This window comes from Uranotaenia lowii, chromosome 3 (assembly GCF_029784155.1).
Source record: "Uranotaenia lowii strain MFRU-FL chromosome 3, ASM2978415v1, whole genome shotgun sequence".
NCBI lineage: Eukaryota > Metazoa > Arthropoda > Insecta > Diptera > Culicidae > Uranotaenia > Uranotaenia lowii.
In genome coordinates, this window is record NC_073693.1 from 45,000,013 (window position 1) to 45,027,342 (window position 27,330).

General features: G+C 36.0%; 1 protein-coding gene across 1 annotated transcript; it reads left to right on the forward strand.

Annotated features, from left to right (window-relative positions):
* The first annotated feature begins 24,649 nt into the window (after positions 1–24,649).
* LOC129752136 (protein NYNRIN-like) lies at positions 24,650–25,516 on the forward strand. Its single transcript, XM_055747930.1, has one exon. It carries the CDS (start codon positions 24,650–24,652, stop codon positions 25,514–25,516), a length of 867 nt encoding a protein of 288 aa, XP_055603905.1.
* The last annotated feature ends 1,814 nt before the right edge of the window (positions 25,517–27,330 follow it).

Sequence of the window (27,330 nt, forward strand, 5' to 3'; positions counted from 1 at the left end):
ATACTTTATTCTAATTTCTTCCTTCGAAATGCCATTTCCTTAATTTAATATTTTGAGCAGTAATATTATTAATTTAACATTAAAAAAATTTAAATTCATAATTCAGAATTTTGATTTACGACCTTAGCATCAAAACATTTGATTTAAAAATTGATTATTTGAAATTCGAGAATTAGAATTTATAATTCAAAAATATAAAATATAGAATAAAGAAATAAGAATCTAAAACTAAGAATTCAGAATTTAAAAATAATAACACGGAATTAAGAAAAAAGAATCTTATTTAATCATCCAAATTTGAGAATAAAGATTTAAAAATTAAGGATTAACACTAGATTTAAGGGACCCGTTAATTTGACGGGTTTGAAGTTTCATTTGGAAAATAAAAAAAACTTTCTTCAATTTATCGTCCAGAATTCGAATATGGAGTAAGATTCCATCTTCGAGATCAAGTTTTAGTACTATGGCGATGCAGAGATAAAAAATACATTTATATAAAGAAAAATTTAAGTAAAATTGACCGTAAAATAAATGTTAGATTCAACTTTTCAATGTAAATCAGCACTGCATATTTCAAATTAAAAAAAAAAAAAAACAAATGATAAAAACGACAAAAATTACAAAAATGACAAAAATGACAAAAATGACAAAAATGACAAAAATGACAAAAATGACAAAAATGACAAAAATGACAAAAATGACAAAAATGACAAAAATGACAAAAATGACAAAAATGACAAAAATGACAAAAATGACAAAAATGACAAAAATGACAAAAATGACAAAAATGACAAAAATGACAAAAATGACAAAAATGACAAAAATGACAATAATGACAAAAATGACAAAAATGACAAAAATGACAAAAATGACAAAAATGACAAAAATGACAAAAATTACAAAAATTACAAAAAATACAAAAATTACAAAAATTACAAAAATTACAAAAATTACAAAAATTACAAAAATTACAAAAATTACAAAAATTACAAAAATTACAAAAATTACAAAAATACAAAAATTACAAAAATTACAAAAATTACAAAAATTACAAAAATTACGAAAATTACGAAAATTACAAAAATTACAAAAATTACAAAAATGACAAAAATAACAAAAATGACAAAAATGACAAAAATGACAAAAATGACAAAAATGACAAAAATGACAAAAATGACAAAAATGACAAAAATGACAAAAATGACAAAAATGACAAAAATGACAAAAATGACAAAAATGACAAAAATGACAAAAATGACAAAAATGACAAAAATGACAAAAATGACAAAAATGACAAAAATGACAAAAATGACAAAAATGACAAAAATGACAAAAATGACAAAAATGACAAAAATGACAAAAATGACAAAAATGACAAAAATGACAAAAATGACAAAAATGACAAAAATGACAAAAATGACAAAAATGACAAAAATGACAAAAATGACAAAAATGACAAAAATGACAAAAATGACAAAAATGACAAAAATGACAAAAATGACAAAAATGACAAAAATGACAAAAATGACAAAAATGACAAAAATGACAAAAATGACAAAAATGACAAAAATGACAAAAATGACAAAAATGACAAAAATGACAAAAATGACAAAAATGACAAAAATGACAAAAATGACAAAAATGACAAAAATGACAAAAATGACAAAAATGACAAAAATGACAAAAATGACAAAAATGACAAAAATGACAAAAATGACAAAAATGACAAAAATGACAAAAATGACAAAAATGACAAAAATGACAAAAATGACAAAAATGACAAAAATGACAAAAATGACAAAAATGACAAAAATGACAAAAATGACAAAAATGACAAAAATGACAAAAATGACAAAAATGACAAAAATGACAAAAATGACAAAAATGACAAAAATGACAAAAATGACAAAAATGACAAAAATGACAAAAATGACAAAAATGACAAAAATGACAAAAATGACAAAAATGATAAAAATGACAAAAATGACAAAAATGACAAAAATGGCAAAAATGATAAAAATGACAAAAATGACAAAAATGACAAAAATGACAAAAATGACAAAAATGATAAAAATGACAAAAATGACAAAAATGACAAAAATGACAAAAATGACAATAATGACAAAAATGACAAAAATGACAAAAATGACAAAAATGACAAAAATGACAAAAATGACAAAAATGACAAAAATGACAAAAATGATAAAAATGACAAAAATGACAAAAATGACAAAAATGACAAAAATGACAAAAATGACAAAAATGACAAAAATGACAAAAATGACAAAAATGACAAAAATGACAAAAATGACAAAAATGACAAAAATGACAAAAATGACAAAAATGACAAAAATGACAAAAATGACAAAAATGACAAAAATGACAAAAATGACAAAAATGACAAAAATGACAAAAATGACAAAAATGACAAAAATGACAAAAATGACAAAAATGACAAAAATGACAAAAATGACAAAAATGACAAAAATGACAAAAATGACAAAAATGACAAAAATGACAAAAATGACAAAAATGACAAAAATGACAAAAATGACAAAAATGACAAAAATGACAAAAATGACAAAAATGACAAAAATGACAAAAATGACAAAAATGACAAAAATGACAAAAATGACAAAAATGACAAAAATGACAAAAATGACAAAAATGACAAAAATGACAAAAATGACAAAAATGACAAAAATGACAAAAATGACAAAAATGACAAAAATGACAAAAATGACAAAAATGACAAAAATGACAAAAATGACAAAAATGACAAAAATGACAAAAATGACAAAAATGACAAAAATGACAAAAATGACAAAAATGACAAAAATGACAAAAATGACAAAAATGACAAAAATGACAAAAATGACAAAAATGACAAAAATGACAAAAGTGACAAAAATGACAAAAATGGCAAAATTGACATGGGTTAGGAAAGTGACATAAATTTCGAAATTGACAAAAATGAAAAAAAAATCACATGATAATAACAATTAATCGCAAAATTCGGAATGCAGGCGAGATCTTTTTTTCGACAGCTTTTTTGCTCAGAATTAAAAAACAAAGTATCACCCTTTGAAGCAAAAGCTCTTGAATTGACTCATTTGCAATTATTTTCTGAAACTTATTTTTAATAATTTAAATTAGTTAATTTATATGTTTTCATCATGAATAATTTGAATTATACATTTCTAGAAACTCCAGGGATATTGTTTAAACCGCTGGAATAAAAACAAACATTGAATCTTTGGCGCATTACCTGTGTCACTGGCAAATCTATGACACATTATCGGATAAAAGCGCGCTAAATGTCTCGTAAAAGGAATCTGCTATTCAAAATTCTCCTGACAGTATTGAACCTGCCATATGCTAAACCAAACCATCTTTCGGCGGCCGGTTCAAAGTTGAGGCAAGTTGTAGAATACTTCTATGCTGCTCATCAACAATCAAATGCAGGGCTTTGTGTGTTCAGTTATCCTTCATCAATTGAGTGGATGGATTTGTTGGACGAGTTACCGAAATATGAGGACATAAAATACCAATCGATTGTTATCATCAATTTGAGTCAGGCTGGAAGAATTCCCAGAAAATGTGGAATGTACGTGTTGCTGTTGCGAGAAGGTTCTGGCTTTCTCCGTTTGCCGTATGGTAAAAATTGGGACAGATTTTCAGCATTTGTTGTGGTAGAAGTATCAACGAAAATGGATTTGTTAGATAACGATGTCATGCAATCTTACGTTCACAGTGCGTTATACTTAGGTTCTCCTAACTCACTACTAGTTTTGCATAACGTAAGATCCAATTATACATATTTGAATCATTTAAATTGGTTCAGACGAGTATTGCTTCTTAATGTTACTCTTTCGGACGCTGGTTGCTACCTTACCGACAATCGGGTTCTGAACACACACCGCGCTTCTTTCAAAGCGCTGTTCAATCCAACGATTCCATTTTTATATCAAGTCGCTAGTTCGATTCAAGGTCCAACCGCTGCTCTAGTGCAGAGTTTCTGCAAACACATCAACGCATCTGTGCAATGGATAAAATCGAACGAATCACTTGGATACCTTTCAAAGTTAATTCTTGATGGAAAACTGAACTTGGCTCCTCATACGAACCTCAAGGCGGAACATACAGAATATCTACCAGCTCACGGCTACGACGGATTTTGCCTTTTTGTTCCGGAGCGGAGAATTCATAGCTATTTTCTTCATCTGCTGCAACCATTCGGCATCGACATTTGGATACTTATAGTCAGCGTTCTTGCTTCCGTCGAACTACTCAACCGTATTTGTAAGCCACTTGTTGCGAGAAGCATAATTTGGCAAGTTTTCTTCGGTCATTCAAATATCCGGAACAACAGCGGAGTTATCAACCGGTACATTGTCCTGCCAATAGCTGTGCTTTTTTTCTTCCTGAATGAATCTTATCTGGCCATAATGCTTTCATTCATAGTCAGAAACCGATACGAGAAGCACGTGGACAACTTGCACGAATTCCTATTACTTACCGATTTCAACATATCAATTGGGTCTCAAGAAGATATCTACATTTTTGGACAGATCTATCCTGAAGCAGTTCCTAGAATAGTTCTCAATGAAGTTTGGGAACGATTCCCAAAACAATATGCCATATTTGAAATGTGTTCTCACATCAGATACCTTGAAAAATGTCCCCATAACATCGACCCCATAACCAAAGACCACCGAGCGTATTTGATGAAGGATCCATTATTCTCCTTCATAAATACTCACTCCCTTTCTCGATTGGATCCCTTTGGACGGAAGTTTCGGGATCACGACGCACGGATCTTTGAAAGTGGCATATGGTGGTTTTGGGTAGATATGATAACTCCACAAAGCTTTGGCACAGAATGTCGGCTACTGAACTTTCAGGATCTGATCTCGATGTGGTGGATTCTGCTGATTGGATGGGCCTCTAGCTTTCTGTGGTTAGGTGTAGAAATGTTTTTTCACAAATTGGTTGGATTGTTGGTGAAATTCTTTAAAAGAATTATCTCAGTAACTATTTGTCGAATTTTCATCTACTTTAGATGGCGTTCGAACCCATAAGGATCGATATCGATTTTCTGGATTTCGCAGCATGGTTTTATGGTCTTCAATTGAGCTTTGTCAAGATAAAGTTATTCTGAAGTAATCTAGTATATGAAAAAGGCAATAAATTTTCAATTTTTCACTAAGAAATGTCTTTAAATTCCTTTCAGAGTTGATACTTTTTTCAGAAAAATGATTTTCCATTTCATTGTAACTTTAGGAAATACATTCAGCTGAAGAAAGAAACCAGACTCGCGGCAGACTTCGCGCAATCGCTAGAAGCAACGCTGCCGGTTGAGGGCGAGCTCGGCGAACCCCTCTCTCGAGGACTATTGGGATACCATCAAGACAGCCATCAACAGCGTCGCGCAGAACGTCGTGGGGCATGTGGAACGAACTCGATGGAACGACTGTATCGACGAGTAGCGAAGGAGGGTGATGGACGAAGAGAACGCCGCACGGGTGGCAGTCATACAAAGAAGCGTCCGTCGAAATGTGAAAAACCACCAACAGCGGGAGAGGCAGCGAGTCCGAAGTTTCCAGGAGAAAAAGTGCCGCCTGGAGAAGGAGGAGCTCGGGAAGCTAGAGCAGCTGCATCGTTTCCAGGAAACCCGAAAGTTCTGTCAGGAGTTCAAAGCACTCCACAAAGGCTTCGTGCCGCAAGCCGATATGTGCCGGAAGCATCCTGACGGACAACGGTGAGGTAATCTAAAGGTGAAGCAGCACTTCGGTGAACACCTGAACGGCGCACATGCAGGAGGCCAAGACGGTGGGGAAGATACATCGCCAGCGTAGCCAACGACGTAGAGGATCCACTCCCAACGATGAGTGAAGTTAAGGTAGCCATTCGCCAGCTGAATAGAAACAAGTCGGCTGGGAAGGTTGGCATCGCAGCTGAACTCATCAAAATGGGCCCGGACAAGTAGGTAGATTGCCTACACTGGTTGATAGTCCGGATCTGGGACATAGAACAGCTACTGGAGGAGTGGAAGGAGGGGGTAATTTGCCCCATCTACAAGAAGGGCAACTAATTGGACTGTGAGAACTACCGAGCGATAACTGTCCTCAATGCTGCCTACAAAGTGTTGTCCCGAATCCTACTCCGGCGCCTAACGCCATAAGCAAACAGATTCGCCGGCTTAATGGAGGGACGGTCGACGACGGGCCAGATATTCACATTACGGCTTATCCTCAAGAAATGCCGTGACCACCAACTCCCTACGCACCATCTATTCATCGACTTCAAAGCCGCATACGAAACGATCGACTGTAACGAGCTATGGATAATCATAAACGAAAACGGCTTTACCAGGAAGCTGATCAGACTGATCAAGGCGACGATGGATGGAACGCAGTGCTGTGTGCGGATTTCGGGTTAATTGTCGAGTTAATTTGAATCGCGCAGGGGGCTTCGACAAGGTGATGGTCTATCCTACATGATGTTCAACGTATCGCTAGAAGGTGTTTTTCGACGAGCGATGGGCGAAATGCGGGCACGATTTTCAACAATCAACTTATCTGCTTTGCCGACGACATGCGGAGGTGAAGGAGATCTACCGCAAACTGAAACGCAAAGCAGGAAGAATATACTGGCCTGCGGATCCTAGAGCGACCGAGCCCGTTTTTTCAGTAATAACAAGGTCACGATCGACGGCGACCAGCTGGAGATATTCGATAACTTTATCTATCTCGGCTCACTAGTGGTCGCAAACCATTACACCACCCGTGATATCCTGCGGCAAATGATCAGCGCTAGTCGTGCCTACTATGGGCTCTACTAGCAATTGCGTAGCTGTAACTGTAATATGTACACGACGCTCATTAGACCGGTTGTCCTCTATAGGCCCAAAACATGGATATTGCTCGAGAGGGTTTGAGCACACTAGTAGTATTCGAGCGACGAGTGTTGAGAACGGGGAACTGAAATGAAGGAAGAAAATTCGTCAATGATCACACAAATTGTGCAGCCAATGATTGAATTTGTGGTAATTTGTGGCGATTTGTTAGAGAAAATTAGAAGGTTTGAGTTCAAAAGAGAGAAACCGGTGCTCAGAGAGAGTGAAAAGCTGCTAATTGTTGCAAATTGTTGGAATTTGTGAAGCAGTTTTGGAATGCAAAGAATTCTCTCTTGATTTCAATCCCTTGGTTGAGAACCATCTTTTGCGGCGTGCAGGAAAACGGAAAATTTGAGGGACAGGCGCTCAAAACTGAAAGCTGACAAGTTATCCGAATCCGATGCTCGCATATATAATTTTTGGTTATTTTTCATTTTTTTTTTACTTTTCAAGTATGATACCTTCAATTGTGAAGTTATAAACATTTCTGGTTCAAGGTGAACATTTTCTTTATATAAATATAGAATAGAAAAAAGTTACATCTACTATTCAATTTTTCGCCATTTTCATTAGTTAACCCTTAAGATTTTGACAGTTGGCTGATTTGCGTCTTTCTTATTCTTTATTCAACGCAATACACCACGCTAGGATCCGTTTCGAAGAACCAAAGTGATGCCAAACGTGTTAGTGGCCTGCTTACAACTAGTTTGGTGATGTTATTTCTGACACTGTGATCTAAAAAAAAAAACGGCGGGATGGATTCCAAAAAAGTTGTATCTTCGATAGCCATTTAGTATCAGAAGAGAGCTCGATGACTTTTCTAATATATCGAAGCTTCTGGGTATCGGAATATATTATTCAGAGCGTACTAGAAAACACACAATGAGTTTAATTTTTTTTATATATATCTATAAAGGTAAATTATTCTTCGCCACAACCCTATGTCCACAGTCAAACAGACAGGACACTCCGTGTTCATTCTTCGCAAAATTGCTATAAAATTTAATGAAGCTAGGCAATGTCACCAGAAGCAACCAGAGGCGCTGATATCATTAAAATGATAATTTTAAATTTTACGTCATGGTAACGTGTATTTTTGCATTTTCTTGATGCCTATGTTATGGTTATCGTTTGTTTTCATTCAATTCTAATTCGGAAAGCTTTGTGGTGATAAGTTCCAACGATTTGACCATATTGGAAGATAAACAAACCAAACCGAGCAATAGTAGCTTCTTGAACCAGTGTTTGTAAGGTATCCCTTTGAATCTTTCCGTTATTTCAGGACAATGTACCGGAGTTAAGATGAAGAAATCTAGGTCAATGGTCCTTTTTTTCATTTCAGAAAATACCACATGTGATGTTTATGATGCGAATAAGTTGGTCACATCTCGTTTTGAAAGCGATTAAGATTTGGAAAATACCCTAGCTTGTGGATAGCTCAACTGAAGCAAAATGAAAACAGATTGTTGAAGACCATATATACTGGAAATACTCATCCCAGTGATTTCGTTTGAATTGGTCCGGAACATTTAATTCTACGATTGCGCTCATTTGAAACGATGCCGAAAGTCAAACTCACGGGAAACGTGTCCACCCTTTCTAAAAAAATATGTATGAAAAGCAGAATACTAACTTGTAAATAATCTTAAAACAAAACTTAACTTCAAATCACGAATACCCTCTCATTACAGTGCACATATTCTTCGTTAAAAATAATTTTTTGGAATCTTGTATTAGAAATTATTTCTGGACTTTATTTTTTAACATGAATCCAACTTTATTGTTTTGGCGCTAAAGGAAAATTGCGAACATTACTGTGGAATAAACTTTATTTTCCAAATAAATACCAATTTTTTTCAAATCAGCGTATGGTTTTATATACTTCATTTATTTTCAATAAAACCGGAACAATAGAGGTAATAATATTTCAAGTTCTGAACTGGTAATTTGTTGATTTTCTTTGTTGGGTTGTTGCTGTCACTGGTCGACCATCTGTTTTTATAGAACACTGTTAATGCCGTAATCAAGGAACCACCCCAATGGTGATTGCATCCACTCATCTCAATTGTCAACTAGTAGTTTTTAGTACATCTCTTATCAGAGAGTAGAGAATGATAAGAAAGGCCTTTCCGAACACTACCTCTACTCAAGCTAGGTTCTATTGTACTATAAGCAGCAGAATAAAGATAGTGTCCAATAAACCGTAGTCGAGTCTAGAACTCGTTCAATAAAGAACCCGCGTTGTACTTGAACCGTCAAATAAAGTGTTACTTTTTTATCCAATGTGCTCAAGTTCGTTGACCTTTCGAAGGTGACAATATCACGGGCGCGGTTTATTGAAGTTTGTGGAGTTTTAAAGTCTCGGCTGGACCACGGCACCCCGGACGTTCGCAGGTGCGTGAACAAACACAATTGATCAACATACGTATTTTCCTTCTCCCTGAATTCTCCCCACCTGGAAGGATAAGGTCGTTTCTATCACTTTTGGTCTAAAAATTTCGGAAACCTAATCCCAAATAAATGTTTAAAATTTTCCTTAAAAACTTTCTTATTGCAACAGTTTAGACAAGACAATTCCAACTGATTCCAAGAAGATCTAATGAATGTCAAGATTCTATGGCTACCTTTAATGGTTTGTTCTACCAAGTCGATACTGGTAGGCAATGTCGCCAACAGATGGCAATGTAATCGATTTGCGATGAAAAGACCAGATTTTCTTAAGAGTGTCCTAACTGTTTGTCTGTGCTATGTCTTTCATGAATGTCGTAACCGATTATTTATTTCTCGCAGATGTCCTGTTTCTCCATTCGAGACGCACAATCATTCTACGCACAACCATCTTTTCTCTCATCTTTTTCCAAACTAATCTATGAGCCAGCTCTTCATTCGTTTAACCGCTCTCGTTCTCAAGTTTAGCTATTCATGAAAATGCTGTTTCTCAATCTCTTTCTAAACCCTTATTATAAGAATGTGCAGTTCGATCACTTTTTTTAATGTACTGCTACAAATCATCACATAATTTTCTTGAATTACAATTCATTTTCTGCTATGGATTGATGAGGTATATTTTTCTACATTCTACACATACTATTTCTTTTACATATTTACTACAATGTAGATTATGGTCAAGGTTCAATTGCAGTATAAAAAGGTTAATGTTTATTCCAAGAGTAATTTGATCAAACAGAAAACATACATATATAATTTTTTTAACTTTTATATAAAGTTTTATTCGCAGACAATTTGTAACGATTGTTTCCAACCCACTTTTTAAAGGATTTTATAAGGGGTTTTAATAGTCATTAATTACATTTGATGTTAGTTTTTTTTTATCCCATTTAGGTTTTAAGGAACACAAGGGAGTCTTTAAAGCCTTATGAAGGAAAAAATCTTTAATTATTATTTCAGACCCGTGCAGTACCAAAATGCACACTAAAGTAAATAGTTCTTAAACCATTTTTTCGTTAATAACCATCACAAGAACTTGAAAAAATTATAAATTTTACTGATACTATTAGAAATAAATCAGAATCAAAGTTCCAAATTGATTTTTTCCAAAAAGTTATTAAAAAATTATCCATAATGATTATCGTTTTTCAGAAATAGAAATTTTAATTAACAACGAAATACCAGAAACCGAATACGAATTAAAATTTCGAATAAGACCAAAACTGTCAAAAGTTTTAGGACATGAGAATCAGTGCACAAAAATAGAATACATTAAAAATAACACTAGATTTAAAAAGCAATTAAATCCGAATATAAATATAAATCTCAGATTATCCAGTTAATTATCCATGCTTAAAAGATGTTTGAGAAAATGATAATAATTGTTATTTAATAATCAAAGTAACTTACATTTCTTTTCAATTGAAGGGTTGGTTGACAAATTTCTCTTTAATATCTCAAATTAAAAAAAGCATTCACTCACGATTTGAAATATGAATTTTCGCGTAATTCCTTAAATGATCAAATTGGGACCTGAGAAAAATAAAAATCATATATTCCAAGTTTTGATGTCAATATCGAAAGCGCAAGGCAAATGCTCTTCAAGTTAAAATCCCGTATTGAAATGAAGCTTCGAGTTGCTACTTTGAATCATCATTTTACTTATTTTAATTTACACTTCATGATCGATTAAAATTAGATGATTCAAAATTTAAGAAAAAAAGTGAAGCTTTTATGAATTTTCAAGCGTATAAATAGTTTAAATTTTCCAGCTCTAAATATTTCGTCGCCGTCAAATTGATCTTGAAATGCTTTTCAAACTTCAATTTGAAATGACGATGAAAAAGATAGGTTTTAAACTTTACAGAAAAAAAAGTATGAATAAAACCTTCTTACAATAGTAGAACTTATTTATAGAACTTGTAATGATACTTCAAGATACATCATTTTGGGGCTTATGTTTTATTGATTGATTTGGTAGGTTTTTGCGTTCTGAACTTGAATCTTTCGGCAAGTTTTGTCTATCGCCTCTGTTTTTGGTTATATGGAGTTTATAAATTTAAAAATGAATAAATTTCGAGTGAAATCAATAATTGATAACTGATCTACAGGATAGAAGAAAAGAAAAAAAAAACAGATTATTAATTTGGTTATCATACTTTATTCAATTCAGGAATAATATTTTGAATACGATGATGAATGATCTCAAAAAGTTTATTTTTTTATTTTTAAAGTGATTAGTAATAAAGTATTGGGTGAAGTTGATTAAATACACTTCTTAATAAAAACTAATTTTGAAGTAGGGTTTTCGTGTGTCATAATTTACAATAAGTTACAATATAAAAGGTTGACTGACAAATAAATATTAGTTTTAATTCACGAACGTCATTTATTTAGTGTTGTAGAAAGAACTGTCTTATGCCTAGAGTGAAAATAGGACTTTATACCGCCGAAGGCGAGCAAATTTTCTGAAATTTTTGTTTACACTTATTTTTAGACACATTTGAAGATCAACTAATTTTACGTTACTACAGTAAAATCATTTCTTCCGAAAACTTCTGCCAACCACTTAGCCAGCATCCGGCAAACTATTTCACACAAAAAACACACACAACTCTGAGTCCATCCAATCAGCAGAATCCACCACATCGATATCAGATCCTGAAAGCTGAGCAGCTGATATTCGGTCTCGAAGCCACGGGGAGCAGTCGAAACCAACCAAAACCCCCAAATGCCACTTTCGAAAATCCTTGTGTCGTGATCCTGGAATTTGCGGCTGAAAGGATCCACCCGGGAAAGTGTATGGCCATTGATGATGGGAAAAAGTGGGGTCTTCATCCGATACGCCAAGCGATCTCCGGTTGTTGGATCGATGTTTTCCAGGCTGCTTTCGAGGAATTTTACCAGAGAACACATTCTGAAATCGGCGAATTCATTTGGGTATGGTTTGCGTACTTTTTTGTGTACCAGTCTTGGAACTGCTTCGGGAATAATTTTCTTTAAAAAATTGATATCTTGTTCCAATCCAACTGATATGTTGAAATCTGTTCGTTCTAGGAGATCTTGCACTGAGTGAACATGGTCTTCGTATCGGTTTCGAACGATGAACGACAGCATTTTTGCCAGGTAAGATTCGTTGAGAAAGAAAAATAGCACAGAAAGCATCAAGACAATGTACTGGGCGATGAGTGTCTTTTTGCGTCCTGTATTTGATTGACCGAAGAAAACCTGCCAGATGATGTTTTTAGGAAAAATTGTATTACAAACGTGGTTTAGGCATTCGATTGAGGCCAAAAGGCACACCATGAGTATCCAAATATCTAAACGAAATGGCTTCAGCAAATGAAGAAAGTAACTTCGGATTTTTTTCTCCGGAACAAATAAGCAGAATCCATCAAAGCCATGAGTTGGAAAATGTTCTGTTTGTTTAGATACCAAAATTAGATGAGGAGCAAAATTTAGCTGCCGATTTGATAACAGTTTTTGAATGTTTTCAAATGACTGTGTAGAATGTATCCAACGTAAGGATGCGTTGATACGATTGCAAAAAGTGAATACTAGTCTTGCCGTCGGTCCAAGAATCGATCCTGAATCCTTATACAAAAATGGGACGTTCAGAAAAAACATCGATGTAAAGTTTGTCTGATAAGCGTTCCGAACTTGATCATTTACTAGGTAACTTACTGCTTCGGAAAGACCCAGCTTTACCTTCAAAGTACGTTTGAACCATTTGTAATGAATCATCGACGTTTGGTTATTTTCACTGTTGTACAAAAGAAGCAATGTGTTTGCTGCTCCCAGATACTGTGCACAATAAACGTAATACTGCATTGCTCCTCGATCCATTAAATCTGCTTTCCCAGTAACACCAACAATCACCAGTGCCGCAAATCTGTCCCAGTAGGTTCCAAATTGTACCAGAGGGTAATTAGGACTCCCCAGTTGTAGAAATACATACAGGCCACATTTCCGAGGAAGCCCTTTGGCTTGGTTAACGTTCATAATTAAAATCCATTGATTGGTGATTTCCGCGGATTGAAGTACCTCATCCAGTAAATCCGACAGCTCAGTCGAAGGTGGAGAGTTGAAAATGCACAAACCTGAAGCAGTCGGTTTTTGGGCGTAGTAATAATCGAAAATCGATTGCAGTTGTTTGCCGACTGCGGAAATGTGGAGCGATTTGGCGTAAGAAAACTTTAAAAGCATCGGAAAAACCAAGAGCCACAGTATGATTTTGATTGACATTTTTTTTTTCAATTTCTGAATTTTTATTGTTGAAGAAATCAACAAATGAACTTGATACCTCGTCGGTTTGATAGCTATTGCAAATATGTTGTTTTTATCCTGAAGGACGTGTCAGCTGGGATTTCCCTTCCCATCTTCTGATGTATAATTAACGATTTCACAATTGGTGCTTTTGATTTTATGTTGAACTGCAAAAGTGTGTAAATGAATGCAATAAAGAGAAGCAAATCTTAAAAAAAAGAGGTTGTTCAACAATATAATTATCAGATGACGTTTTCCGTGAGTTTCAAGTAGGGTGGTGGCAAAATAGCCATGTCGAATTTAAAAAACAGACTATAAACAATTTATAGCTTGACTCAAAAGCAGACCTGGATTAAGTTTAAGTTCAATCGAACTTGAACAAGAAGTGCCTTGAAGAGCTCAAATTAACGATTTAAAAAAAAAATCATTAAAGTGAAGACCTAGAAAAACGGAATACCGCAGTTAAATTTTTCATACGGAATAAATTAAAAAAGGGGTTGACAAAAATGACAAAAATGACAAAAATGACAAAAATGACAAAAATGACAAAAATGACAAAAATGACAAAAATGACAAAAATGACAAAAATGACAAAAATGACAAAAATGACAAAAATGACAAAAATGACAAAAATGACAAAAATGACAAAAATGACAAAAATGACAAAAATGACAAAAATGACAAAAATGACAAAAATGACAAAAATGACAAAAATGACAAAAATGACAAAAATGACAAAAATGACAAAAATGACAAAAATGACAAAAATGACAAAAATGACAAAAATGACAAAAATGACAAAAATGACAAAAATGACAAAAATGACAAAAATGACAAAAATGACAAAAATGACAAAAATGACAAAAATGACAAAAATGACAAAAATGACAAAAATGACAAAAATGACAAAAATGACAAAAATGACAAAAATGACAAAAATGACAAAAATGACAAAAATGACAAAAATGACAAAAATGACAAAAATGACAAAAATGACAAAAATGACAAAAATGACAAAAATGACAAAAATGACAAAAATGACAAAAATGACAAAAATGACAAAAATGACAAAAATGACAAAAATGACAAAAATGACAAAAATGACAAAAATGACAAAAATGACAAAAATGACAAAAATGACAAAAATGACAAAAATGACTAAAATGACAAAAATGACAAAAATGACAAAAATGACAAAAATGACAAAAATGACAAAAATGACAAAAATGACAAAAATGACAAAAATGACAAAAATCACAAAAATGACAAAAATGACAAAAATGACAAAAATGACAAAAATGACAAAAATGACAAAAAAAAACAAAAATGACAAAAATGACAAAAATGACAAAAATGACAAAAATGACAAAAATGACAAAAATGACAAAAATGACAAAAATGACAAAAATGACAAAAATGACAAAAATGACAAAAATGACAAAAATGACAAAAATGACAAAAATGACAAAAATGACAAAAATGACAAAAATGACAAAAATGACAAAAATGACAAAAATGACAAAAATGACAAAAATGACAAAAATGACAAAAATGACAAAAATGACAAAAATGACAAAAATGACAAAAATGACAAAAATGACAAAAATGACAAAAATGACAAAAATGACAAAAATGACAAAAATGACAAAAATGACAAAAATGACAAAAATGACAAAAATGACAAAAATGACAAAAATGACAAAAATGACAAAAATGACAAAAATGACAAAAATGACAAAAATGACAAAAATGACAAAAATGACAAAAATGACAAAAATGACAAAAATGACAAAAATGACAAAAATGACAAAAATGACAAAAATGACAAAAATGACAAAAATCACAAAAATCACAAAAATGACAAAAATGACAAAAATGACAAAAATGACAAAAATGACAAAAATGACAAAAAAAAAACAAAAATGACAAAAATGACAAAAATGACAAAAATGACAAAAATGACAAAAATGACAAAAATGGCAAAAATGACAAAAATGACAAAAAATGACAAAAATGACAAAAATGACAAAAATGACAAAAATGACAAAAATGACAAAAATGACAAAAATGACAAAAATGACAAAAATGACAAAAATGACAAAAATGACAAAAATGACAAAAATGACAAAAATGACAAAAATGACAAAAATGACAAAAATGACAAAAATGACAAAAATGACAAAAATGACAAAAATGACAAAAATGACAAAAATGACAAAAATGACAAAAATGACAAAAATGACAAAAATGACAAAAATGACAAAAATGACAAAAATGACAAAAATGACAAAAATGACATAAATGACAAAAATGACAAAAATGACAAAAATGACAAAAATGACAAAAATGACAAAAATGACAAAAATGACAAAAATGACAAAAATGACAAAAATGACAAAAATGACAAAAATGACAAAAATGACAAAAATGACAAAAATGACAAAAATGACAAAAATGACAAAAATGACAAAAATGACAAAAATGACAAAAATGACAAAAATGACAAAAATGACAAAAATGACAAAAATGACAAAAATGACAAAAATGACAAAAATGACAAAAATGACAAAAATGACAAAAATGACAAAGATGACAAAGATAACAAAAATGACAAAAATGACAAAAATGACAAAAATGACAAAAATGACAAAAATGACAAAAATGACAAAAATGACAAAAATGACAAAAATGACAAAAATGACAAAAATGACAAAAATGACAAAAATGACAAAAATGACAAAAATGACAAAAATGACAAAAATGACAAAAATGACAAAAATGACAAAAATGACAAAAATGACAAAAATGACAAAAATGACAAAAATGACAAAAATGACAAAAATGACAAAAATGACAAAAATGACAAAAATGACAAAAATGACAAAAATGACAAAAATGACAAAAATGACAAAAATGACAAAAATGACAAAAATGACAAAAATGACAAAAATGACAAAAATGACAAAAATGACAAAAATGACAAAAATGACAAAAATGACAAAAATGACAAAAATGACAAAAATGACAAAAATGACAAAAATGACAAAAATGACAAAAATGACAAAAATGACAAAAATGACAAAAATGACAAAAATGACAAAAATGACAAAAATGACAAAAATGACAAAAATGACAAAAATGACAAAAATGACAAAAATGACAAAAATGACAAAAATGACAAAAATGACAAAAATGACAAAAATGACAAAAATGACAAAAATGACAAAAATGACAAAAATGACAAAAATGACAAAAATGACAAAAATGACAAAAATGACAAAAATGACAAAAATGACAAAAATGACAAAAATCACAAAAATCACAAAAATGACAAAAATGACAAAAATGACAAAAATGACAAAAATGACAAAAATGACAAAAAAAAACAAAAATGACAAAAATGACAAAAATGACAAAAATGACAAAAATGACAAAAATGACAAAAATGACAAAAATGACAAAAAATGACAAAAATGACAAAAATGACAAAAATGACAAAAATGACAAAAATGACAAAAATGACAAAAATGACAAAAATGACAAAAATGACAAAAGTGACAAAATTGACAAAATTGACATAAATGAAAGAATGACATAAATGACAAAAACGACAAATAAAAAAAAAATGGAAAAATATCACGAAAATCAATCGAATTTCAGAAATCACAAAAATCACAAAAGTAACGAAAACCGCAAAAAATCACGAATATTACGAATATCACAAAAATGACAGATCCCCTCCCTCCCCCCTATTTTTCCAAGTAATGTTTCTTGTTCAATGATTTTTTCGTAGTAACAGGAATCTTCTTGATCACCAAAGGTTACAGAAAAAAAGTCAGAAAATTGGCTTCTAAATTCAGTTTCCAAATAATATAAATTTATATAGTTGAACGACCAAAATAAACCATAGAACAGTTAAATCAATTATTCCAATTATATTGAATTTACTTTATTTATTGTTCAGTACACAACATCAATCGTACGATTATAGTTGAATGTGTTTTAAGTATTGTTGAACGCAAAACATCAATCAGATAATCTGTCATATAGTTGAAATCATCAGATTTATAGTTGGTCGAAAATCAATCAGAAATTCAGTTAAATATAGGTGCAATATTGTTTAACAAACTACACTTGAATCTCCGTACATAAAAACAATAGGCCAGAAATGGTGGTGTTTTCTGAATAACTTTTGCAATTTAGCTTATTTTGAAAATAAAAGACAACAGATTTGTTCTTAAATAGTATTTATACAACTTCAAAAAATTTGAATGAGAAATATAATTTATTGAAAAATTAAAAAAAAAACAAAATTAGCGACAATGGGCCACGCTTGTAATAGTTTGCCTGATTTAAGAAAATTGGTCACCAAAATTTAAAAAAAAAAATTGAATCCATATGTTTAAATAAAAATTCATATCTTATGAATTTTGGCTTTCAGTTTCATATAATGGTGATCAATTTAAATTAATCAGTCAGTTTCTTTACTTCGGCCGAGGTTATTCATTCAACAGGAGCAGATAAAATCATTCTTCTATCTCTATCTTATATTCTAATCCGTTGTATTTTTATCTGAATTGTCAGTAAACAAGTGCTTCCTGCAATTATTTTTTAACATGGTTTCTGGATGGCCCTTTTTAATGTTCTCTCACGCCGGGCCTTGCTGATGTTAACCCTTCGTTTCATAAAGTGACAAATTTGCAACAATTAATGTATGAAAAAAGTGAAAAATCGTATTTTATTTTCATTTTTTTCTTGATGTTCTCATCATTTCCAACTGTTTTAAGTGATTTTTAAGGGAAAATAAAAAATCATGAAATGAAGGGTTAATTTGTCTAAGAAAACATTTTTTCCGGCTGAAATATTGAACTTCTTCCTTCGCTTCGTAGAACATTCTACAAAAATGGCTCGTTTAGTGTTGATAAAATCCTGGAAAGTATCTTAATTTTTTTCAGTCCAGTTTGGCGCATACGGAACTGATCTTAGCAGTGATTCCACACTTTTTGGAATGATACCACTTTTTAAAATCCAAAATCAAGCTTTCTCTTTAATTTTTCTTCAGACTTCCCATCAGGGTCTTTAACAGTGCTGGAAAATGTTGCTTCTATAGAGTTTTCGCTGAAGACATCTTTTTTTCTTTATAAGTCCTAAGCTAAGCTTGCCAGATTGCCCGGTTTTATCCGGGTTTGCCCGGATATTTGATGCACAATTTCGAGATAGTCCGGTCCGGCCCGGTTGCCCGGATATCGAGAAAAAAGTCCGGATATTGCCTGGATTTTTTTCACAATTTTCACAAAGAAACAAAAAAAAATCAAAGTTTTTGAGTAAGTTTCAGCAAAATCAATTAACGGTATGGTCATTTTCAACGGTTGTTTCAAATAATTTCGCTGATTTACTTTTATAAACCTTTAAATATTGAAGTGTTCCAAAAAGTTTTTGGAAGTCTGCAATTACATTAATAAAATATTGATTTAATTTTTTTTTGCATTTTTTCTTTGCTTTTATACAGGATAACACCTAAATTTTGCCCGGTTACTGCCCGGTTTTTGGATTTGAAAAATTGAAATCCATGCCCGGATTTTGCCAGGTTTTTTTGAAAAAATGCCCGGAATTGCTAGGCCCGGATGGGAGTGGAAAATATTCTGACAACCTTATCCTAAGCACTTAGCTCGCTTCATCGGACGAAAAAAAGCAACGTCTAAGTCTGTTTAATATGTGTTGAGTTCGAAGGGAGACATTTATGTAGTTGTGTTGTAAATTCTAGAATTCGTGTAAGAAAATTCGATCTAACGTTATCTTCAATTGCTGCACAACAAAAAGTTAATAATTATGATTTATACATTTGTACAATTTGCACACTGCTTCAAAATATTGATATAACACCAATTTCGAGCATTTTTCTAGCATGGATGCCGTAATAGATGAAAAATGGAGATTTGAGAAAAAAGAACATTTTTTGGACGAAAAACTTTGGATTGATTGAGGAAAAAGGAGCAAATTAAATGATTGGGTAGAAATAAATGTGGACTGAGATAGATAGAAATATCTTCCAAAAATTACAATCACTTATTTTGACCGAGTGATTGAAATTGAGCAACAACCCTAAGAAAAAAATTATTCATCATACCATTGCATTGACATGGGTTTTTTTTAAATCACAGTGTTGGGATTGATAAATTACGTATTTAATATCGCAACACTGTGACAAATTTCTTAACTTCGATTATCGGGATATATTCTATACCTAAACGTTCAAAACTTTTTCAAAAATCTGCTATTTTTGACCATTTTGATTAAACAGAGAAAGTATCGAGATAAAAAAAAATTAATAAAAAAAATCCGTTTGAAATAGAGTTCAACTCAAATTTCGAACATGTTCTAGCTTATATTACTTTGACGATCCAGATGGAAATGGAAAACTCTGTTCTGTTGATACAAGTTATGAGTTTTTACATTTGATCATTTTGAGCTTGCATTGATAAGCTTTTCCAGAACTTTGTTGCAATCTCCATTATGTGATGATAATGAAATATTCATTGTATTCTTATCGTTATCTCAAACGAAATATTAATTGTCAATGCGACATTTTTTCAAATTTTACGTTTAGTGCGTTAGTTTTCACGTCACGACATCATTGTGCTGTTCCTATGGTTTATTCCAAAAATTCTGATAAAATGCCCTCCAAGTTAATATTATTCTGCTGTTTAGGTTCAATGGTTCTAAACCTGTCAATAGTTGAACAACGCCCAATTTCAAAAGTAGGGAGAGAGCTCGGATTGATTGTTGAGTACTTCTATTCCCACAAACCAACTGCTGGCGGATTGTCCATCTTCAGTCATCCCTTTTCGATTGAGAAATCCGATTTGCTTAGCGATCTACTGCAACTAGTCGATACGACAAACCAATGGATCTTAATGACCGACCTAAACCAGGCATGGAAGATTCTCCGAAAATGTGGAATGTACGTGTTTTTACAACCTGAGAGCCCCGGTTACCCTGAGGTAAAATTCGGAATCTCATGGGACAGATTTTCGGCATTGGTTGTTGTAGCTTCTTCAACGAAAGCCAACCTATTAGATCGAGAAGCATTGCAATCATACGTTCATTGCTCGAAACGTCTGGGCATGGCAAACTCACTTTTACTGATCTACAATCTTGAAAACAACCTTACATCAGTGATCCATTTCAACTGGTTCAGCCACACTTTGAACTTAAAGCTCAGCCTCTCTCAAGCCGGTAGTTATCTGATAGACGATCAAGTAAGGAATGTACGGCAAGCAGACTTCACAGCCTTGTTCTTTCTCAACGTTCCGTTTCTTTACAAAGTCGATAATGCGATTGAAGGTCCTACAGCGAGTCTGATCACCACTTTCTGCACTCGAATCAACGCCTCTCTGCAATGGATCACAACTGCCAAACCACATGAAAATGTCATCTTCTTATTTCGAAATTGGAAATTGAACGTGGCCCCTCATGTGAGTCTCATTGCGAGCACTACCGAAAGCCTGCTGAGTCACGGCTTCGATGGCTTCTGCCTTTTTGTTCCGGAACAGAGAATTCGGAGCTATTTTCTCCATTTGCTCAAACCATTCGGCATTGACGTTTGGATTCTCATAGTCTGTTTACTAGCAGTGATCCAATTACTTAACAACATTTACAGTCCGCATTTCCCCAAAAGCATCACCTGGCAGGTATTTTTTGGTCCATCAAAATCACAAATCAACAATGGGGTCATAAACAAACACCTGATCCTGTCGCTGTCAGTGCTGTTTTTCTTCTTAAACGAATCTTACCTAGCCAAAATGCTGTCATTCATAGTCAGAAACCGATACGAAGATCATGTTAACTCTCTGCCAGAACTTCTTCAACGCACGGAATTCAATATATCGATAGCATCACCGGACGACATCAGAATCGTTAGTAAGATGGCCCCTCAAGCGGTCCCTAGAATAGTTCAAAGTCAAACGCGTGAAAGATTCCCAAAACAATTCGCTGATTTCCGAACATGTTCTCTCATAAAATACTTGGAAAAAAGTTCCGGAAACATCGACCAGGAAACCAAAGATCGTCGGGCGTACCTTATGAAGACACCAGTCTTCTCCATCATCAATAGCCACTCGCTGTCCCGGTTGGATCCGTATGGAAAAAAGTTCCGGGACCATGATGCCAGGATATTCGAAAGTGGCATTTGGTGGTTTTGGATTGATATGATTACCCCCCGTGGCTTTGAGACCGAATACCTTCTGCTGACCTTTGAGGATTTGATCTCGATGTGGTGGATTCTGTTGATTGGATGGAACCTTAGTTTTGTATCGTTTTTCGTTGAAATGTATATTCTTTACTGCTTCAAAAAACTTGGAAAACTTCGTCATCTATATGTGTAGAATTTATCAAAAAATTAATGACCTTTGCGTTGTGTCCCGAGATCATCTACGCTTTGATCGTGCCCTTGAGCAGTTAAAAGAATTTACTTCAAAAATAAATTATGCTAATTCGAATGTTATCTTTCATGGTTGAATAAAAATACAAAGTGATCGTTTCAAGCTTGAAAAAAATTATTACCTAATCATTGATTTTTATTCATTCATAAAACATATCAAATGAATAAACCAAAGACAAACCGACAGTGGAAAAGGCAGCGAGGTGGAACTCGAAGAGCTGGATCATCTGCATCGTTCCTAGGAAACAAGAAAGTTCTATCAAAAACTCAACGCATCCCACAAAGGCTTCGTGCCGAAATGGGCCAGGATAAGGACGAAGGCATCCTGACGGACATTTAAGAGGTAATTTAAAGGTGATGCAGCACTTCGATAAACACCTGAATCACCTGAATGACGCATATGCAGGAGAACAAGAGGCTGGAAAAAGCTACATCGTCGGCGTAACCAAAGACGTAGAGGAGCCACTTCCAAAGATGAGCGAAGTTAAGGAAGTCATGCGCCAGCTGAATAGCAACAAGTCAGCTGGGAAGGATGGCAGCGCAGCTAAACTCATCCAAATGGGCCCGCCCGTAAATGTTGGTCGATCGCCTACACCGGTTTGGGGTCTGGATCTGGGACGCAGCACAGCGGAGGACTGGAAGGAGGGATATTACCCAATCTACAAGAAGGGTGACAAATTGGGCTGTGTGAATTACCGAGCGATCACTGTCCTCAATGCCGTCCACTAAGTGCTGTCCCGAATTCTACTCCGCCACCTAACGCCACTAGCAAACAGTTCGTGGGAAGTCATCAGGTCGGCTTCGTGGAGGAAAGTTCTACGACGGACCAGATCTTTACACTTCGGCAAATCCTCCAAAAATGCCGTGAACATCAAGTACCTACGCACCATCTATTCATCGATTTCAAAGCCACTTACGACACTATCGACCGTGATGAGCTATGGGAAATCATGAACGAGAACGGTTTCTCCGGGTAGCTGACCATACTGATCAAGGCAACGATGGATGGAACGCAGTGCTGTGTGTAGATTTCGAGTGAATTTTCGAGTTCATTCGAATCGCGCATCGGGATTCGACAAAGCGATGATCTATCCTGCATGAAGTTCAACGTGGCGTTAGTAGGTGAAAGATGTGAACTAAAGTTAAACACGATCGAAACTTCCAGCGTTAAATCAGTGCCGTAATCGGACCGCGTGGAATGATTGGGTGCCTAGATAATCCATTGGTTCTGGCTTCGGAGCAATTTCCACAGTTGACCTTGGGATCTACGCGCCCCAGATGTAGGACTAGCGGAGACGGCAAGCTTCATAAAGTGTTAATCATAACTTTGGGATCCTAGACGTCTCGATTTTGACAGAATGGGGTAGTCGCCTTACAAACCCCAGGGGACAACTTCTACTGGAAGCCCTGGCATGGCTAGACGTAGACCTGGGGAATGTAGGCAATACAAGGACCTACCACAGGAATGGGAGCGAGTCCATCATCGACGTCAACTTAAGCAGTCCGGGCTGGACGAGCGACTGGAGGGTAAGTGACGTGTTCACCGTTAGCGATGACTTTGCGATTCGTTATCGTGTGGGCACAAGTACGCGGGCAGGTAGAAGAGGCACGACAATAGGAGCACGACAACCTGTCCGCGGAAAACCTAGCGAAGGTACTCGCACGTGCATGCGACGCTGCGATGACAAGGAGGGCCAAGCGGAAGGACACTCGGCAACCCGTCTACTGGTGGACGGCGGAAATCGCAGACCTGCGTACTAGCTGCCTTCGGGCTAGGCGACATATGCAGAGAGCGAGGTCCCCGTCAGCGAGAGCGGAGCGAAGAGTACCATACGCAATTGCGAGGTCTGCTCTCTGCAGGGCAATTAAGGCGAGTAAAAAGGCACGATTCAGGCAACTCTGCGAGGACGCCAATGACAACCCCTGGGGCGACGCTTACAGGAGTCGTGTCCGATAAAACTGCGTGAGATCGTCAACGAGCTGACATGGCCGAGGGTCCCATATTTACGTCTGGGATACGGGCGAAGAGGAGAGGATTTCGCTGGAGGAACTATGCGACATCGCTTAGTCCCTTCAGCTGAACAAAGCTCCGGGTCCGGACGGTATCCCTAATGTTGCAGTGAAAGTCGCGCTCATGGAACATCCCGCAACAGTACGTGGATGATAGGGTTTTCCCAGATGTGTGGAAGCGGCAGCGATTGGTGCTCCTGCCAAAACCAGGTAAGCCACCAGGTGACCCATAAGCATATTGCCCGATATGTCTCCTGGATACTGCTGGCAAGGTAGAAAAGGTGTTACAGAGCAAGATCCAGCTTTACACCGAAAGTGCTAACGGTCTATCCGACAAACAGTTCAGTTTACGGAAAGGTCGCAGTACGGTGGATGCCATTCGGCAACAGCGTCAGTTGGCCAGCAATTGCATTGTGGCGTAACCATCATACACAGATTATTACACACAACTCTCAAATTCTATTTTGTACTCATAACACATACCATAGCCAATATTCAATGTAAAACACAATATAAATTTATCTCTCATCAACAAGGCTCCCATCGTTCGAATCGCTGTTCCTGATATTCGTTTCGCTCACCTACACATGGACCTAGTCGGCCCCTTACCGCCTTCCGAGGGCAATATGTATTGCCTTACCATCATCGACAAATTCACCCGGTGGCCCGAAATATTTCCGCTACCGATCATGACAGCAATTACCGTGGCCCGAGCGTTCATCAACGGCTGGATCGCACGATTCGGCGTACCAACACATGTTACGACTGATTGTGGTAGGCAGTTCGAATCGGAGTTATTCAACACTCTGACAAAACTGCTTGGCATTACACACTTGCGCACAACACCATATCACCCACAAGCAAATGGCCAGATCGAACGGACACACCGACAGCTGAAGGCAGCGATCATGTGCCATCAACATTCCCGCTGGACCGAAGTTTTGCCGATCGTTCTTCTCGGGATGCGCTCATCCATAAAGGAAGATCTGCAAGCAACGTGTGCTGAACTCACTTACGGAACAACACTTCGATTGCCTGGTGAGTTTTTCCAACAAAGCGACTTAAATAAGCCAACATCCGAATTCGTAACCGACTTCAATGCCATCATGTCTCAGCTGAGACCAACACCCACCGCCAATCACTCGAAGAATTCTACATTCATCCAGAAGGATTTGTTTACATGCAGTCATGTTTTCGTGAAGGTTGGTGCGATCAAACCACCCCTCACACCACCTTACGACGGTCCCTTCCGAGTGATTCGCCGCAAAAAGAAGATCTTCATCATCGAAGTAAATGGTAAGCCAACTGCAGTTTCCATCGATCGTCTTAAGGCCGCTTTCTTACAAGCAGAAGCTGCTAAAGAAGATGATACCAGTACGAGAAAAGCCGAAGAACCACACATCTACAAAACACGTTCCGGCCACAACGTGAGGATTGCACAACGATATTGGTAAATCTAAGGGGGGAGTAGTGTGGCGTAACCATCATACACAGATTATTACACACAACTCTCAAATTCTATTTTGTACTCATAACACATACCATAGCCAATATTCAATGTAAAACACAATATAAATTTATCTCTTTCCACACACAGTTATCAACCTAATTACAAACACATAATTCCAAGATGTGCCATAGACTCAACCTTGTAAATATAGTTTTAGTTGAATTCAGACACCCAAATCAATCGGTCTTGAATTTCTGGTTATCCGAAACCATTCCCCAGAAACCAACTATTTATCCCATAGCATCGTCGCTCATCAAAATGAGGATTTCGGCATATATCTGTAGGATGGTGGAGTGTTACTTCTGTAACCGCCAACTACAGTATATGACCAGCGAGGGACTGGAAACAGTGAGAGTCTCGGCAGGGGTTCCACAAGAATCAATACTTGGCCCGGTATTGTGGAACATTGTCTACGAAGTTTTGCTGAGACTGCGTCTCCCCACGGGAGTGAGACTTGTGGAATTCACCGACGATGTTGCTCTCCTGGCATTGGGCTCATCAACCAAAGTGGTTCAGCTACTCGCCACAGTAGCTATTGATAAGGTGGAAAGTTGGATGCGCTCCAAGAGATTGCGTCTGGCTCACTACAAGACTGAGATGGTGCTGATCACCCACCTGATCTCAGCACAATAAGGGACGATTGCAGCTGGACCGTACGCAATCGAATCCAAGCGTGCGATCAAGTACCTGGGAGTGATGATCGACGACCGGCTGAGCTTCACGGCCCACGTCCCTTACGACTGTAAATGAGCGGCAATGACGTCAGTAGCCCTCTCACGGGCCATGTCGAATAACTCGGCGATCCGCTGAAGCAGATGAAGGGTCTTGGCGAGCATGACCTCGTCCATTCTGTGGTACGGAGCGGCAGCCTGGAAGGCAGCCTTGAGTAGGCAGTGTAATCTGCTAAAGCTCCGCAGAGTGCAGCGGCTGATGAACCTGCGTGTAGTTAGCGCATACCGAATGGTGTCCTCGGAAGCTGCTGATGTTGTGGCGGGAGTCATGCCCATCTCGGTCTTGCTAGAGGAAGATATGTTCTGATACGAGCACATGCACATGCCTGATGTGCGGAAACATGCCCGAGAGGCTTCAATGTCCAACTGGCAGCACCAGTGGGAGAGCATGGAACGTGGCCGGTGGGACCCATCGCTTGATCTCTAATATCGGATCCTGGATGGATTTGAGACATGGAGAGGTGGATTTCTGCATGACACATTTCCTGACTGGTCACGGATGTTTCATGCAGTACCACCATCGGTTTGGACACGTGGCCTCGCCATGCTGTCCAATCTGCGGAGACATAGTAGAGACACCAGAGCACGTAGTGTTCAACTGTCCAAGGTTTGAAGGGGTACGTGCTAACATGCTTGCCGCCTACGGACCGGACACGACAGCCGACAACATCGTGCGGAGGACGTGTGAGGATGCCAATACTTGGCGCGGTGGTCAGCGATGGGTCACCCGGATCATGATTGCCCTGCAGAGGAGTTAGAACCAGCACCAGTCCGCTACCGGTGTAGGGTGACTCCTTCGTCGGGGAGCACCTGAGTAGTGTGCGTCCGACCTTGGTAGTAAAGCATACAAAGGTAAGACGTAACCTTCTGTATGCCGAGCTGCTAAGTACGTCGCGCGTCTGCGTGTAGGATACCTCCAACGTAACCGTCGTCGTGGAGTATCCGAGTCGAACGCGACGGAAGCTGTGGGGATATGACTAGACCTTCCCCACAGTCGAACTCCTAGGGGGAAGAGTATTCACGTCGC